At 38.7% G+C, this 17812-nt stretch overlaps 1 protein-coding gene across 4 annotated transcripts in view; it reads right to left on the bottom strand.

The window, feature by feature from the left end:
- Nucleotides 1-17812, bottom strand: part of LOC136433202 (tyrosine-protein kinase receptor-like) — an 83788-nt gene that overhangs the window by 29626 nt on the left and 36350 nt on the right. For all 4 annotated transcript variants that reach the window (XM_066425152.1, XM_066425149.1, XM_066425150.1 and 1 more), the window contains exons 10-11: nucleotides 15899-15996; nucleotides 4205-4270 (exon numbers count right to left, since the gene is read on the bottom strand). In XM_066425152.1, coding sequence (XP_066281249.1) covers nucleotides 4205-4270; nucleotides 15899-15996 — 164 coding nt within the window. The remainder of the gene's footprint in view (nucleotides 1-4204; nucleotides 4271-15898; nucleotides 15997-17812) is intronic.

Genomic DNA, 17812 nt, shown 5'->3' on the forward strand with positions numbered 1-17812 from the left:
GCAAACTTAGTTTTAAAGAAATTGCATGAATATCTAAGGAATCATACTTACATGTATTGTGTGTCTTGTACAAAAAAATGCATGACTATTTACAGAATCATACTTATATGATTATTCATCATTCATCAGATGAAACTGTTGCTAAATTTTGTCAATTATTAATTCTTATAAATAGGTCCTTTTTACTCATTCTTTCTACTGCATTTCAATACCATCCAGTATCTATTTTTCAATATTCAGACATATAAATCAACCCATAAAATCTGAGTGTGCATGTATATTTGCAGTGATTTTTCTCACCTTTTTACGCTGGTGCCATTAGACAAAGGGCCTGTAAATTATTAGTCTTTTTTTTTGCTACCACATTGTGTGACTGTTACTCAGTCTTTGCTGTATCAGAGCATAGTTTTACCCCCAAGATTTCAAACTACCTCTTGGTTTCCAATTGTAGATTCTTCTTAGGTCTCTTTCATCCAACATAGGGGTGGGTACCGGTACATAAGATTTAGGTCCGGTCCAGGTCCAGGTCCAGAGGGTCAGGTCCAGGTCCGGACCTGTACCTGTACCTGATTATTGTAGTCTCGCAGTACATCATATTTTGGAGAGCGAGACACACGTAAAACTCTCCAAACGTCATATCTGGAACGATATAATTTCTTAGGTTTGCACTTTGTCTGAAAATTATAACTACACTCTCCTCGCCGTCTGTTTACTCATCCTTTGAGTGTTCCTAGATATGATTCACAGCTAACGTCTTCGACAACGACTCGTTAAATCTGCTGTTTTGTATTTTCTTAGTAGTGAGACCAGTTATGTGACCGCCTGCTGGTAGCCTGGTACTATGAATTTTCTAGTCGGTCTATAGGCCGGTCCACTGATTTTTTTACGGACCGTTTTTTTTGGACCGGTCCATTAAGAAATACCGGTTTTGTACCGGTACACGGTACCAGTACCCACCCCATATCCAACATATTCAGTGCCTTTTATCAATAACAACCCTTCAATCATTACTTGATCTGAGGATCCTTGACCATCCTGTGAGGTTCAGTTCAAAGGCTCCCCCAGGTCTACATGTAGGTTTACACTATCCAAAATTAAAGGCATGTAAAATCTACAAAGATTAAATATATACTTACTGATCTTCCTTTGATCAGAGAATGCAATCTAATACCTCGATGTACCTACCTATGTATACAATATTAGGTACCTCTACGTTTACTTCCAAGTGTCTAATTGCTCTGTGCCTGCCATTTTCTCTGCCTCCAACTAATTTTTTAATTCATCATTGTCACTGTTGTTCATTTTATATTCTTCAATTATGTATGAGTTAATGCTATTACCATGTTTAACTTAATCCTCTAGCTAGAATCGGTCACTCGAATTTCTGCCCTTTAATTCACCTTTGGTTAAGCTTTACAAGTTCTTCCAAAGTTCAACTCCCGGTTTGGTGCAAGTCTGAGTAAATGTTACTGGAAATTCTTCCAACAAATCTGCCTCAAATTCTCAGTTGTGTTTGATTGTCACGACTGAATCCTGAAACTGCTTGGTACACAAAGTTTATGTGTGTTTGTCCGTAATGAAGTATGAACATGTGTGGGCCCTTTGTAAAATACTCCGTCTTGGAGCACAGAAGTACTAACTTAAGGTGGAATCACAGCCTAATTTTTAGGTTCAATAATTATTGAATTTGGTGAACAACATCTCGCCTTTTGTGAAGTTATCCAGACTATCAAATTTGACTATCCTGAACAAGCCTTCTTGAGTCACCAACATATTTCAACTAGTTGGTTGTCAACATGTCAAAAATCCCTTTCATTTATTTCAGATGCGTCCCACTCGTAATCCACATATCTTCTCGGGGGCCTCGTCTTTCTCTTCCCCGCCCCAAACATCTTGAGTGACGATTCTCGAAGAAGAAAGAACTAAAATCTGCTGAAAATCTGCTGAAAATCTCAGAGCAAAGTTCCTCACCGCCCAACTCCACAGGGTCGTCCAGTGCGCAAGCGCAGGCTGACGTGCTGCGCTGTGGGAGGAGCCAGCTCCCCACCTCCCCGGTGCAATCCCCCTGAATTCCGCCAGGAGCGCAATCCCGTACCGATGCATCATATCTAAGCACTTTGATACTATCAGATAAGGTACATTGTGAGCTGGAAGGTATGATAGTTTTCAGCAGATCTCTATGTAGGCCCTTATTGACCATGTGGTAACGCAGACAGTATGGTATGCATACCACCAGGATCTGAATATATGTACCTACAGGAAGGTGGGGTCAACAACCTCTCCATCTGGTGACAGCCTGGCATATGATAAGCAATACCTGATAAAGCAAGGTTACCACAACATTCCTATCTTGAAATGGCAGTAAAGATTGGAATGGATGTAGAAATCCAGTCCAGAATTCCATAGAGAATAGAACATGGCCTCCATCATACAGGCCTAGAGTTCACTATGCTCCAATACGTATCACTTTAGTATACACAAAAATATAATTTACACACGAAACCTTAAAATTGGCCTGTAAATCACAATAACCTGAGTGTAAAATGACACAACAACTTTTTAAAGATTCCAACGTGACCAAAACAATGTTCAGGACCTTATAGAACTATGAAAGAATTGTAGTGCCAAAGCTAATAATCATGCTTTCTATCTCTGGTGCATAATATGGTGTGCTTAGCCCTGGGAACAACACTACAGAGGCTGTAGTACATGATCTATTCAAGTGCCAAGCTTACCTTTTCAAATTTGGCTACAAACATTCAACTGCTTACTTCTGAGACTTGACATTACCACTAAGTCAGTTAGAGGGTCACCTGATGCCTTTCATGGCTGCCCATGACCACACCTACCAACTTGAAGATCTGTATATGGCCAAGGAGGTTAAAAATAAGACCTCCTTGGTATGGCTTTGTGCACTTTGTATTCATCATGTGCTCAACGTTTAGCCACTTAGTAGGCAAATCTAAACACAACCTGCAGGGTGAAGACATTTGACAACAGTCAATAAAGCAAACTCTAAGTAACCTCTTTCACCAAGGGCTTTGTCACTTACAAGGAAATTAGAAATCTACAAGCAGCTGTATTTCTCCTCTTAGTCCAAGTGGGAGTGCCCATTGGTATTCTTTGAGGTTTGATGCCATGTCTGCTGCAACAACTGTTTGAATATAAAATTCATGAACACAGAACTGCCATGTTCTCACACAGGGGAATCTCAATAACAGACATGCACCAGTCCTGGTTATCAGGTATCAGGTCCACTCTCCCCAAAAAAACAAAGTACAATTTTTGAAAATGGTTTCTGACTCCCTGAAATAAAGAGAAAATGTCAAACATCTTTACACATTCCATTTTATTGAATGAAATGCAAACTGATAACGGGAGAGGCCCTAACATAAAAGTCTAAACCAAGTCCATGTACACAGCTGTCATTTGAAAGTATTCTGTATTCAAAGTATACTTTCACATATTCATTTAAATAGAATTTCAACAATAATTATGATGGTAGCGCCACTGCGGTCACCAGTCACTGAGTAGCGGCGGGTAGTGCCATTAAATATACAACCTGTACCAAGCAATCACACAACTATCATACATATAAGAAATAAAGATTCCAAAAACACTGAAAAATATGGGTCTTAAAATGTTGGTTGAAGAGAAAACCAACCAGGGAAAAACAATGTAAACATCGCTGCCGCCCGTGTAAAGGTGGCTGTAAAAGTGGCAGGACAAGCAAACGTGCTGTGAGGTCCAAAGATTTGTTACATGATTCGTACTGTCTAGTACGTAATTTTTTTAAGAGAGATGTTGAAGATACTTCCCAATAATTAGATCGAGTTTTGTTGAAGTCGCTTTTTTTTGCAGCAATTACCGTTTGTAAAGCAGAGCTTGCAGGGTTTATGAACTGTATGAATGAATTTCTTACTCAAATATGTTCTGAAGATTGACGTGTCCAAATTCATTGATCAAAACCTGACCACTTTCTGGTATCTAGCAAGGGAGCACCTTTAGTTTGAGCTAACAAAAAAGCATTTTATATTAGGGCTCTCCCCATTATCAGCTATTGCCAGGAGTTGGGCATTGAAAATAAAATAAAGTGAGCAGCCTTTGTGAAACTCAACCATTTTGAAATCAAACATTTGGAACAAGAACAGCAAACAAATCAGACAGTATGTGTGTGTGAAGCCTATGACAACATAGTTCTTACCTGCTGTACTGTCACCCTGCGGATGGACCAGCAACCCAGGCGGCAGAGATGGAAACAAGTCTGCAGCTGTAAATATACGTCAAATGTTGGTTAGACGTGCAACATAGTTTTTAAGTCCTTTTCTATTCTGTTGTTTAAGTGATGGAAAATGTATTGCAGACTTATATTACAGTCCCCCAGACTTATTCTTTCCCTGGAATGATGACCTAAGTAAAGAAATCTTGACTGAAAATGATGGCCAAAAATTACTTTTTCCTACCTTTTACTTATTTATGAGCCATAGTTCAGGGCTTAAACTGTAACATGATGGCATGGAGAGAGTGGTAAAATTTTACACCATACATATACATACACATGTGCAGTGTCAGCCTATTGGTACACTATTCTTTTGTATCTTGAGATAATAAAGTAACTGTAATATGTACAATCCTACTAGACAGGAAAAACGTCATCTTGTGTAAGAGTGACGTGCACGCATTTATGTAATTGGCCATTTGTTTGCAAGATCAGGGCATCAGGCACATAAATGGCGCTTTTGCTGCCCAAATGACATGCTCTACCCTTTAAAAGGCTCATCAAGATTCCTTTTCCTGAGAGACATGCACCAGAATTTCTGTCTAATCATATTATGATGTCTAATTGCGAGCATTGTAAACAGCCCTCTCAAGCAATAACAACTGATATTCAAACAGTATCTGTCCTTAGTGCTGAAACGTATATAATTGTTAACAACCTGCCAACAATAGCAATATAGCTACAGGGCAGTTGGATAACAGTCAGTGGAGAAAAGCAAATCCTGAGATGAACATTTCCAACCAAAGCAGTAACATACAAAAACAGGTTACTTCATCTAAGCTTGTAAACCAAGTAACAAACTTATTAGATATACCTGATCACTTTTTGACAAAGGAAACCTTCCCAGCCCTTTGGAGCTTGCTTGTTGAAATGGTTAGGCTAAGAGTACAATAGTGATATATCTCATGTCAGTATTTCCACAAAAGGCCAACAGGATTAACTTCACCTCCTCTCCATGCAGGCCAAGTGATCCTATTTAGATTTGCAATGGCACTTCAATCTCATTAAAACCCATGTTTCCCACACTCAAATCCCCTTCCATCAGTAAATCCATTGTCATGCATGGCACTGGCTAAGCCGGCCTACTTTAATGAGAAATAAACCTTAACCACAGTGACTGTAATCATTTCAAACACATAAGGCGATTTGCACGAGAAAGCAAATGTTAACTTGTTTTTTTATCACTTTTCAAAAATGTATTCTTTGGAAGCACAGCCCACATTGAAGGATAATTGCATCACCTTGAATGAATACAAGTGAGCTATTGATTAAGGTTTATTGATTAGACTGCTCCAACCATGGACCAAATGATGATATGATGCAGTAACATGCAATCACCTGTAGTTGGCACATATTGATTAAACAATAGCCATACAGCCTTAGGGATCCATGAAAGCTTGCCTTGTTCACCAAGCATATCACATTTCAAACGCCATGCTGGAGAATTTGGCAACAAGCAATCGACAACAGTCTAAGCAAAATCCAGCCATTTGTCAGGTTTTTGGCCTATACTTCTTTAAGTAATAAAGAGAGGATTTAATCTGGTCTTTAGTAACTTCTTTTTCACCTTCACCTTCAGCTGTTTCATGCAATTAAAGAATTGACTCCCTGTTGGACGCATGAAGATATTCACGTACAGACCTCTTGGCCTCATCAATTCCTACTTTGCAACAATCACACAGGTGAAGGAAGTCAGACCTAGTCTGCAACACAGACTCACCCATTTCACTGTTGCTATACATTATTGGGGGAAACCATCTTGGTGGGAGGGAGCTTCACTGTCTATGACCTCTTGAATAACAAAGAGCTTTTCAGGTTACCATCCTTTTTCAGGCCCTGCCAACTCAAGACAAGGTTTTTTGCACAATGGATGTATGAGAGGAAACTTTTCTCTGGACTGTGAAAGAGTTTGTAGGAAAATATTGCAGTTCAATTGGTAATGTTGGTCCACATATAAATCTCTATGTCTTTGCTAATGCTGCCACTATCACTAAGAGTTGGCGGTACCAGAATAGCATTTCAACCGTCACTGCTTTACTGTACTGCATTATATGCCTGTCTTTGAAGACTAGCTTATTACCATTTTTACAGTTAACACCTTCAAAAGCCTCAGACTAAGCTATTTTCTATTAAGAAGTTTAATAGCATGGCACAGGAAATCAGTAGAAAGCCCCCGACTCATGCAGAGATTACAAAACAGGTTTTATGGATACATGCAAATGGCCTTAGTTTGTTTCTTTTTGATAGTTCCCTTCTGCCGAAAGCTTTCAACTAAAGCCTACTTTGTAGAGACATGGTGCAGGGATAAAAGTAAACCCCCACAGTCCCTGGTGAATGAGTCTATGGGTTTTATGTACGAATTGCAAATATCCCTATTCAGTAAAACCTTTTCCATCAAATGATTTCATGAACATACACATTACAAATGGCAAGTAACATTTGGAGGGTACAAATTGTTGTGACCTGTACTTAACCCAGTATATGTGTACAATAAAGGTCTTCATTGATTTTAAAAAAATGCCTTACAATGAATTCTGTACCAGATCGTAACAATATGCATTATGGATTGCAACAATTCAAGAGGAATCAAATCTAGTCCTTTTGGTAATGCTTCATACTATATAATATACACTATACTGAACCAGAACAGCAGAGAAGTACCATGTTAAGATGAATAGACAACTTAGTTATTGATAGTACATGTATCTAACAATTTCATGGATATCTTTTATAGTGTGCTGCAGCCATATGCTCCCTAATGATTTTACTCAACAATTGACCCAATATCTAGATCTTTTCAATACAGAATCCTCCGCAATTATTTGCCTATGAATATAGATTTCTTCTCATCCAATGTCTCAAAGAAATCTTGCGCTTGACGAATTGGTCTTTACTCCCACCAGAGGACCTATACTGACAGGTATCCTGCTGGATAACTACAGCATCTCTTTGACAGTATTGATCAGAAGTGAGTCGTTGGTAAAAGTATTGGCCATGCAGGTTCACCAACCCTATCATATGAAGCGGTAACCTGAAATCACCTGCATTTTGCACATATTGATTGAATATGAAGTTCACGATAAAGCCTTAGGGACCCATGAAATCTCACTTTGTACACTCAGCATATCACATTTCAACATCATCATTCAATACAGATATGAGTTCAACCGATTTTGCAAAAGACCAATCAAAGCCAGACAGGCCCCTAATGTTAATGCAATTGTCTTCCTGATATTTCTTTATGAAGTTGTAATGTCACCAGGGAGTCCAATATCATTTTCAGTGTGGATAATTGCTGCAGTGAAGCAGCCATGCAGATAGGCAGAAAGACCTACAGGGTTAGATATTTCCCCCACCTACTGGGGGCCTCTTTACCAACAATTTTCTGTTCGTAATTGCTGCCTTATTCCCCATAGGCTATTTTTCCATCTCTTCAGATGTCTAGAACTTCACAAGAATTACGTGGAAAAGCACCAAGCTGGTTTATTTGAAAACCAATTTTGAACTGTGAAGTTGCCACCATATGGCAAATAATAATTAAGTGAAATAGGAGAATCTATGACATTCGCTATCAATGTTAACACATTTGGATGCACTTACATGTATGTGTCTACTTCATACAAATACCCCGCTGCTGCTACAGTTGTAGTGAAATAAAGATGTTGCTAGAATCTGTACACATTATAAAAGTCACAATCTGTTTATATGCTTACAGGTCTTTCAAACCGGATACATATACAATAGTCAAAGTCAAAGGAAAACAAAGAGTTGAGCATGTTTTGTACAAACATGACTTTTCAGCCCAATTCTTGCATTGCCGCGATTGAACATAAGATATGGCCCTTTTGATTCCAGAACCATTACCTAGGCTCAGTCCAAATTCACAACATTCAAATCAAATTTTCTACCAAATTGATTTAGATTGATCTGATTTTCTACAAAGATCACACCTTATTATAGAAAATTCTGTTAGTTCCAGCTGCATACTTGTTTGTACTTCATTCTTAGGCTCTTTACCTTACTTTGGTGTGCCTATCTTTGAACCCACTTCTGCCAGTTCAACAAGCCCCTTGGCAATCCCTTTGAAACGGCTTCATTTTTATAGGTTTTTCAGCCCCCAAAGGGCGAGATCAAATCTCTTGTCTCATTGTTTGTTCAGTGAGAAGTGGAGGCTTTTTACATTGCGGGCATTGATGAACAAATACTGGAAAAGACTCTGAAAGCCCCAAATACCCTGAAGTATCATATGTAGTTACCTAGACCCTGATGTATCCGACTAAGAGAAAAAAAGATTGCAAGTTGCTTTGGGTCCACACTGGTTTTGCTGAAACCGTCTCAACCACCTCTTGGGTGGTTTAAGACAGTTGAACCTTAACTGATTTGGGCCTTTCCCGTTCAAAATATTCAACACGGTTTAAAGTGGATTTTCTTCCAAATCGATTTAAACTGATGAAGTTTTTAATGTAGATAGGACGGTAATCAATGCCAATAGTCATAAATATGAAAGTTACTCGGGCAATCAACAGAAACAAGCAAAAGATGAAGCTAGCGTTAACTGAAACATTCCTGAGGCATCTATCACAGAAAATGCACAGACAGTGTCCACTTAAGATGATTGCATACATTAAGTCAGACATTATTGTTTTGTGATACATGAGACTGTCTGGTGTTTGGGAATAGACTAATCATTCAGAGCAAAAAGAATGACTGTACCATTGAACGACACAATCAATCACCAGGCACAGATCAGATGCTTTGGGCTACCAGTATTTCAGAGACTATAAGTCAGAAAAGCCAACTGCCAGCATGACTTTTTTACAATTCCAAATCAGTCAAGGACTATGTTTTCTGATGGGCTTCACATAGGTCAAGATTTCGAGTCAGGTTGCATTGTATGCAGTAGATTCTAGGATATCCATCAGAACCAAGACACTAGGGTGACAGCTAGTTGAAAGATGTCAAAAGCAGAAAAAAACAGCTCAGAGAATGGTATATCTTTGTGACCTTTACAGGAGCTCTGACACATAAACACTAGTCCTATAGCCTTCCAGAGGTGTTGGTGGGATGTTTCTACACTTCCCCGGTGTGTTGTGCTGAATGGCAATCATATCAGCTGACCAATTCAGATTCCCTCCGGCTCTATTGAACATTTTTATTATAAGCATCTAACCAGGATAGTAATAGGGACACCTTCAGTGAGGAGTCTTCAATTAGTCTGCAATTAACTCAATGGAGTGTATTCAAGGTATATAACTATCTTAACAACATCTCCCCACAGTGCACGCAACTGCACACTTCAAAAATGTATTTCACAATCCCAAGAAGAGCTCTGACACAACTTACTAATCGCTTAATAATAAATATCAAGGTTCTGCTTCAGTCTAGAAATTGCACCATCTCATCATCATCATGATAGACAGTCAAAGCAAAATTAATGCTTGGTGTGCTACAAAAAAACAAGCTTTATATATCAAATGCAGATGGTGCAACATTCACGCTTTCTCAATATAAGATGTTAACCCAGCCCATGCATCACAGTCATTGTGAGCAATTCAAAAACAAGCTCCAAAAGACGTCACGATTTGCTTTCAACTCATCAAAGGGTAGCATGGCTTTGATCTCTCAGGCAATGCTCACTCCACATGTTGTTTACGATGTGCTTCTCAAGCTACTCATCCTAGCCACGTTCATCCCCTGATTGGAAGGGAGATTTTTTCACCTGAACTTGAAATCCATTGGAAGCAGCATGAAACTTGTGTGAAAACCGCATCATGTACCTTGACATGAACGTCTGACACAGACTTCTTCCATCCTAAAAATTTATGCACGCTCACATGATTTTATCAATGTGCAGGAAAATAGGTACTAGTTGTACCTTAATACTCATGCTTTAGACTTGGTATTTAATTTTTTGAAGAAATTGCTAAGATTTGTATTGTATTATGTGTGTTATAATGTATTGTATATATTCAAGACAACTGAAAGAATAGCCCTGAGTGCAAGCTAAAAGAGGAACTAAATTAAAGCCTCAAACTTCAATGTTCAACTTGTTCTTTTACTCCACTCTAATATGGCAAATAAAAATGTTCATGTATGCAACAGATCAATCTTTTAAGGGGAGAAGGCTTGAGGAGATGCCTTCACCTGGCAGGTCACCATAGAGGGGAGGGCAGGGGCACTTTGTTGTAAGAGGAATTCATCTTTTATCACAGGGTGTAGTCACCATGTGACATTTGTCTTATAAACCAACAAACAACCATGTAGTGCAATTCTCCCACGACGCCCTCAGACTGTTTCAATAAGGGACGGAGAGTTTTTGACGTCGCCATCTTTGAATGCATGATTATCGAAGCTTTTCAGACAGTGTTCTGAAAACGTTAGTCTGTCAGGTTTGCACTGACCTGACGTTATAACTGATGTTGCATCTAGCACATATCCCTTAATACCCCGTTTTTAAAACCCCCGGTTTTAAATTATCCCACGGGTTTATGTCAACTAACATCAAATAATTTTCTTACAAACAAAACCTTATTTTTCTTCTCTACTGACATTTTGACAGACTCGTTGTTCTTTTTTTTCTATAACAATTGGTGTAGTGAACAATAGCCATGAACATATATCAGACAATATTGCTAAAATAGGCTATAAAGCTCTATACATAGTACTCCAGTTCAGTGACTTAATCAATATTTCACAGCTGTTGTTGCATCTTTAGAAGCTAGTAAAGGACATGAGTCTTGAAAGCTTGCATGGAGGTCACTTGCACTTCAAGTTCGATTTATTTAACTTCGGATCAATGGATTGACTTGAAACTCAGGATTAATCAATGGGAGCACAACCTGAACATATTCCGAGCAGAAAAAAATTATATTCGTGCAGCGCGGACTTCGCCAGATTGGGCATTTGTGGCCATTCGCTAAAAAGCTGATGCGTCACTGTTGTCTCTGACCACGCTGTCTGGGAGCCTGTTCCAGGTGCTGACTGCTGCGTGATTGAAATATTGTCTTTCCAGTCGAGTGTGTTCTTGAGACAGGTTCAGTGAGAGTATATCTTGGCAAAAAATATTAGCTTGGCTGGTGCATGTTGTGAATTGGCTTATTCTGGACAGATGTGTCTGAAACTGATAGGTTTTGCTAAATTCAGTAAAATCCTTCAACCAAAATAAAATATTAAAATTAATGAAAGGATAGCTAGGTTAGTTATTATTAATAAATATATTGTAACTCAAAAAGCTATCCTTTTTTTACAAGATTTTATTTTGGTTGAAGGATTTTACTGCAATTTCCAGCACCCCAAGACAAGTTTATAGTACTGCAGAAAATAGGTTGATGATTGAAAGTCTTTCTGGCCAACATCCCTGCCATATCCACCAAGTGGTGATTTATGAGGGCAAATCAGAAAGTGGGGGGCCACACCTGGAATAAAGCAGCATAACTACAAGTTTAAAATCATTATTTATCCTTTTCTTGCATGCAATGCCCTTTGAACATCAATAGGTGAGAGTTTTCCCAAAGACGATTGAGGTGCACCCAGAGGTGTGCAGGTCAACTTCAAAGCTCTCCCTGCTCTGCTTACAGACGGATAACCGCTTCTTTCGGGTTGAAATCCAACAGTTAAATCTTCACTAAACATTCTGAAAATCTTTATTTCATTCCATAGGGAATACAAGAAATGGCCCACAAAACTCTTCCTTATCTAATTAAGGGATGTTTTGCTCCCCTTCTGATGTTCAAAAGAGCATCGCAAGAAAATGATTACAATGGTTTTATAGTTAATATATAGTAACTGTTATGCCCTGAAATTTGAGTTGCCCTGAAATTTAGCTTGTTTGGCCTAGAACCCAGAGGTCCTGGGTTCAAATCCCCTGACATGCCACCAATGTTTTTCCCTTGGAAAAGGTACTTTAATGACTTTCCTCACTCCACCCAAGTGTAAAAATGGGTACCTGACTTTGATGGAGGTAAAAAGGCGTTGAAAAGAGAGGGTTGGGCCCCGCCCCCCAATTCTGTGCCCAAGACACAGTGGATATCAACACTGCCCTTGCAGCCTCAAAAAGGCTAACATACTATCTTTAGCCTTTTTTATCTTCATTGGTCTATATTCTGGGATAGGCCCCGGGCCCTACTTTCTGATCTGCCCTCATGAATGCACTGTTCCAGCGTGCCTACTTAATGATTCAGACTCCCACAGTCCTCTTTGGACTGTGCAAGACCAAATGGTACACAATCAATCCATGGCCTTCCTTACAACAGAATCTGACACAGTTGACTGGAAGTCAATCTGTGAACGTATAGAGTTGAAGGATTCTGAAATGCTGTGGGATTTCTCTGCCTGATGGTAGTCGGGCACTTAACAAAGGTAGTTACTAGTACATAAAATGCAATTTTGTAACACAACAGTAGACAAAAATCTAATCAAGATCTCACTGGAGGAGATTAATGGCAGAAATCAATGGCGGAAACCACAAGAAGTGGAAAAAATGTCTAGTAGATAATGTACAATTGATGACAAGATGATATCCCAACTAGTGATTACATCATAATGATTGTGCTAGTCAAAAATGGAGAAGAGTAGGGGTGACTTGGTGTGCTTGACTAAACACACATTCAAGCTGTAGGGAAGCTGCATTGCACTTCTAGCTATAGCTAACAAAAAAGCGTCATGCTTTGTCCGCTTGTCAAATACATGCAATTAGTTTCAGTGTGGCCAAATCAGAATTGATGTCTTCTGATAAGAATAAATTGTGGAATGGAACCTGGCATCATTATATGTAAATCAGACCACTTCGTCAGATGATTTCAAGCAACGCCTGAAGACAGATATACTGGGAACTTAGGTGCAACAGTGTATTCATTTGTTCAATGTGAAATAATCAAACAAGGACATGTATCATACCAAAAGGCAGCCATCATCATAAGTAGTTCATTTATTGATAAATGATAGATATAATCTATAATCTGAATGCATACACATGAATGCAACTGTGATGTGAAATATTGCATGATTGCAGTCATCCAGATCTTTTAAGAGAGGTAGGTGTTAAGTTGCAACCACCTGTTCAGGCATAAAACATGCTGTAACTGACAACTGTGGCAGGGGCCAGGGGGGCAAAAAAAATGATATTCAAAGAACTACATTTTGAGGCTGCACCAATGTCATTTTATTGCAAGGGGCCTCTTGCATTTTGATAAGATAATTTGGTTCCATACCCAACAAACAACTTGCTATAATACAGACTCACCTTTGATTTAGAAATACATCCTATCTAACATCATATAGTAAATCTAATTCAGACGCTGTTGGTGATGTTCGTTCATCGTTGTTGATAAGATAATTTGGTTCCATACCCAACAAACAACTTGCTTTAATACAAACTCACCTTTGATTTAGAAATACGTACATCCTATCTAATATCATATAACGGGGGGTGCCCAACCTTCGGACGTTTTTTTACGCGCTGGAACTCACGGCGCTCCATTGCTGGTTGCCAGAGAATAGTCATGTTTTAATGAATGAATTTTGAACACATTCATCTTAAGACCATACTTGGACAAGAAATGTATTCATAATGTTCATGGGCCCTTCATGCTCTGCGTTACATGCGGAAGACGCTGTGAGACGTTTTCACGAATGTACCTTCTGATTTAGTGCTACGCCAGATAGTGTGCCTAACTTCGTACGCTTTGGTAATTTTGCTCTCTTCGGAAGTTGGTGATGAAGTTAGGGAAATGTAAATAAGGCTTGAAGTCTGCTATATTCTAGCTTTCTTTTGACCGGAAAATTTTGACTGTGTGCACTTCTCACGTCATGTGAGAAGGGCTATATCTAGCGCATCCCAGCTCATGTTTCCACGGGAAATAGGCTACTACGCGGCCCGACGTACGTATTGAATGAGGCCCGACTTACGAAATCATTACGAAAAAACGACACCGCTTACATCAACAATACTCCGTCTACTTATTGGGAAATATATTCGCCATCTCTGTATTCAGTTTCCTTTTCATAGACGGTACCAATCACATGTTAGAGCGTAACAAAACTGTGCGTTGAATCGTTCTGTCACCATCGCGGTCCAAAAAAATGGCGGGAAAACAACGTCGTCAGACGACAGCAATGTTGACGTTGTTTTTCTTTGGTCGGTTTTCTTCTCAACAAACACTTAAAGACCCAAATTTTTAGTGTTTTATGAAGTTATTTTTCTTATGTGTATGATAGCTGTGTAACTTATGTATCTGCTTGGCACAGGTCGTATATTTAGGTGCCGGGCCGTCTAGCTACGCAGTGACCCTCTACTTAGCGCTACCATCATTATTGTCAAAATACTACTTTTCGACAAAACAAGAAATGAATATGTACACATATGTTTTGAATGTAAATGACAATTATGTGCATGAACTTGGGTTATTTACCTTCCTTATCAACTTAGTCATTGGACACAAACACGGCGTACTTATGCAAAATAAGATCAGTAAAAAATCCATGCGATGTTAGGGCGCGTGCGATGTTCGGGCGCCCCCCGTTAGTAAATCTAATTCAGACGCTGCTGGTAAGGTCACGCCAATTTAATTTGCTGCTTCTCGGAATAGCCTGTCCTGTTTTTCCCATTTTGAAAAAAAAAAAAATTGGGTCACTATTCCCATTCACAAATTTTATCTCCCAATTTTACTATTTGTTCATTTGTAAAACTCAATAGCCACCAAAATAGATTATAAAGGCCTGCACATACCTAAAAAGTGTGGTCATATTGATCATAAGTAATAATTTTTCATTTATTAAAACTATTTCTCAAGTTAGATCAATCCATATATTACATGGCAAAAGCTAATTTTGCTACTTAAATTATAGTACTAGATCAAAGAAAGGGGTGAAATTTGAATAATTCTCTTATTCTTCATGTTATGTAAACCCTTATCTTCACCCCAGACTAGTTGCAAAAATTTTTGTATTTATTTTTTTTTCCCTGTCGCTCCAATTTTTTTCTGAAAAAATTCGACAAGCAACAAATCAAATTGGTGTGGCCTAAAAGCTGAATAAAGTATATGACATTTTTGTGCTACTTGTCTGAATCATCCAAAATAGACAGCAGGAAATCCCCTTGGAGAGATTGCCAAAACCGTAACGGTTACATAAATCTTGTAGGAGAGTTGTCAGAAAAGAAAGGAGAAAAACCTTTACTGCTATTGTGGAAAAAATTGTGCCTACTGTTGATGGAAAAACACATTTGCACCAACTTCTTCATGAACCACATTGACCCTTGCTGGTCTTAAAGCATGCTGTTTTGTCATGCTAGTGGGCATGCTCATCGAAGAAGAAACTGATTTCACTTTGAATTAGGAAAAATCTAGTCTATGGTGATCATTAAATGATCACACAATGATCATTTCATTAATACCACACTAATCCATCATAGACTGCGAGAAGTACAGGTTAACTGTAAAATGTGTTGTTTGATCGCTTTAAATGACAACTACCACTTTCAACTCGGCTAGTTGAAAGTGGTCATGCAGTCGGTCAATGTGTTTAGACTGGGATTAGGCAAGCCTTTTTCTCAGTCTTTTTGCCTGTATGTTACTCTAGATATAGCTTGGTAACCATCAAAAGCTAATAGAATAAACTTACTTAGTCCAAAACACTGTGGGCTGAGTGACACATCATCCACAGCAATGTCTCCCTCCACCCAATCTTCTGTTACATTAGCTGCAAACTGTAGGTAGAACCTGAAAAATAGGCCACAAATGATTGGTCAGAATGATACAGATTTGGCGTGTGAGCCCACGAAGTGGAACAGCTTGGCAGAAAATAACAAGAAACAAAATGAACAATTACCTTTGAGTTACTAATTCAAAAGCATGTAACAGTCCTTGAACAGCACAACACCACTTAGACATTTCTCAGACTGTAGTGATCTACATTGTGTACAACTTAAAAGCTGCAGGCATTGTAACAGGCAGCATTGTGGTGTTGGGCGGTCTGGGCTTTAGCTTTCATTGCCGAGCCTCGGAACAAACAGGTTTCATTATTGAATGAACTGGACCAATCATAACCACTCTGATGTCATGTCAGAATAATTATTGTTAAAATCTGATGTACGATAAGTCATCAGGCTCACATGGAAAGCAGCACGCACACACAAATTAATGGAGAACGAGAAACATAACGGTTCTGTTTCATCATGATCAAGTCACGAACTACATAAAAATTATTCAATATATTCTAACCATCAAAAAGCTCATGAGTAAGCTGCTGTGTGGGTGGTGCATTGTGGAAATGTCTGATCCACAAATATGTAACTGCGGCTCAAAGTTCCCCTTTGAAGCAGCAATTCAAAGACTGATTGCTGGCAGCCACCGTACAGTGAGTTAAATCAATGACCTATAGCTATAGATAGCATTTTGATATTGCCTTTTCATTGCTTATTACTTAGTGATACTCTTTTCTGATTGGTAGCATGTCTGGCGAATACTTTTCGAACAACATTTGTATAGCGGTACCTATAATTGTTGTGCGGTACCTAAATAATCATTCACTTTGGGTCATGTCGAGGTGTACTAATCGCTTCAAACAAGCAGTAGGAAAAACATCGTCAGTGTGACTTTACTGCTATTTGTTTGTAGACTAGTTTGGACAATTTATATGCAATTTTTCTGATCTATGTTATTCAGGTAAGAGCATCGGAAGGAGAATTCTTCATCATAGACCTCATGATCAGTAGATAGTAGATGCTTGCACGGCATTGAACAGGCGGGGTTACAGACCATACTATTATTTTTAGAAGGAATGATATTTCTTCCCATAGGACAGTAATTGGTACCGCTACATTTTACCCCTTAACATTTGGCATGATGAAAGCAAGAGGGAATGAGGAAAAAACAGCAAGGCCCATGATGGTTACAAGTTTAAGAATTAGAGAGAAATACTTTTCAGGGACTGCAGTAACCAAAATTGATTTGTCATATCCACAAGGGATAATTCAGATGAACAGTTTAGAGCCTGAATGATTTTATTGTGGCAACTTTTCATCACACATGAAGACATTCATGAGTATTTCAAACCTGAAGCTCCTACTTATCCATCAGTCAAAGTCCTTGTGCCAAATCAATCATTCTTATCAGGGTAATTCAACTTTTTGTGAGATTAATTGGTCTATGGGTAAAGGCATGTATGCTGATGACAAAGCAAAAACATTCTAAAATAGACATCAAATAACAAGCACTTGAAGTTAAGCAAAACACTTAGACCCCACAAGTGCAATGTATTGTACATGGGACCAGGGCATTGGTCATAATAGGCCCAATAAACTAGTATCATTATCATTATACATTTTGTATTTTTGCAATGTCATCGCCAGTGGCATCATTTATTAATAATTTAAGTTATGATGGAATAATCCTCTAGGCAAATACTCAAACATGGGCTGACTGAGACACTCAGTTTCCGGCTTTCTTTGCTAGGGGTCAAGAGAGAACTTAAAAGAGGAAAAAAAACTGACGCAAAGGACACTTCCAAACATGATTATATATACAATTACAGTGA

This window comes from Branchiostoma lanceolatum, chromosome 4 (assembly GCF_035083965.1).
Source record: "Branchiostoma lanceolatum isolate klBraLanc5 chromosome 4, klBraLanc5.hap2, whole genome shotgun sequence".
In the NCBI taxonomy this organism is placed as follows: domain Eukaryota; kingdom Metazoa; phylum Chordata; class Leptocardii; order Amphioxiformes; family Branchiostomatidae; genus Branchiostoma; species Branchiostoma lanceolatum.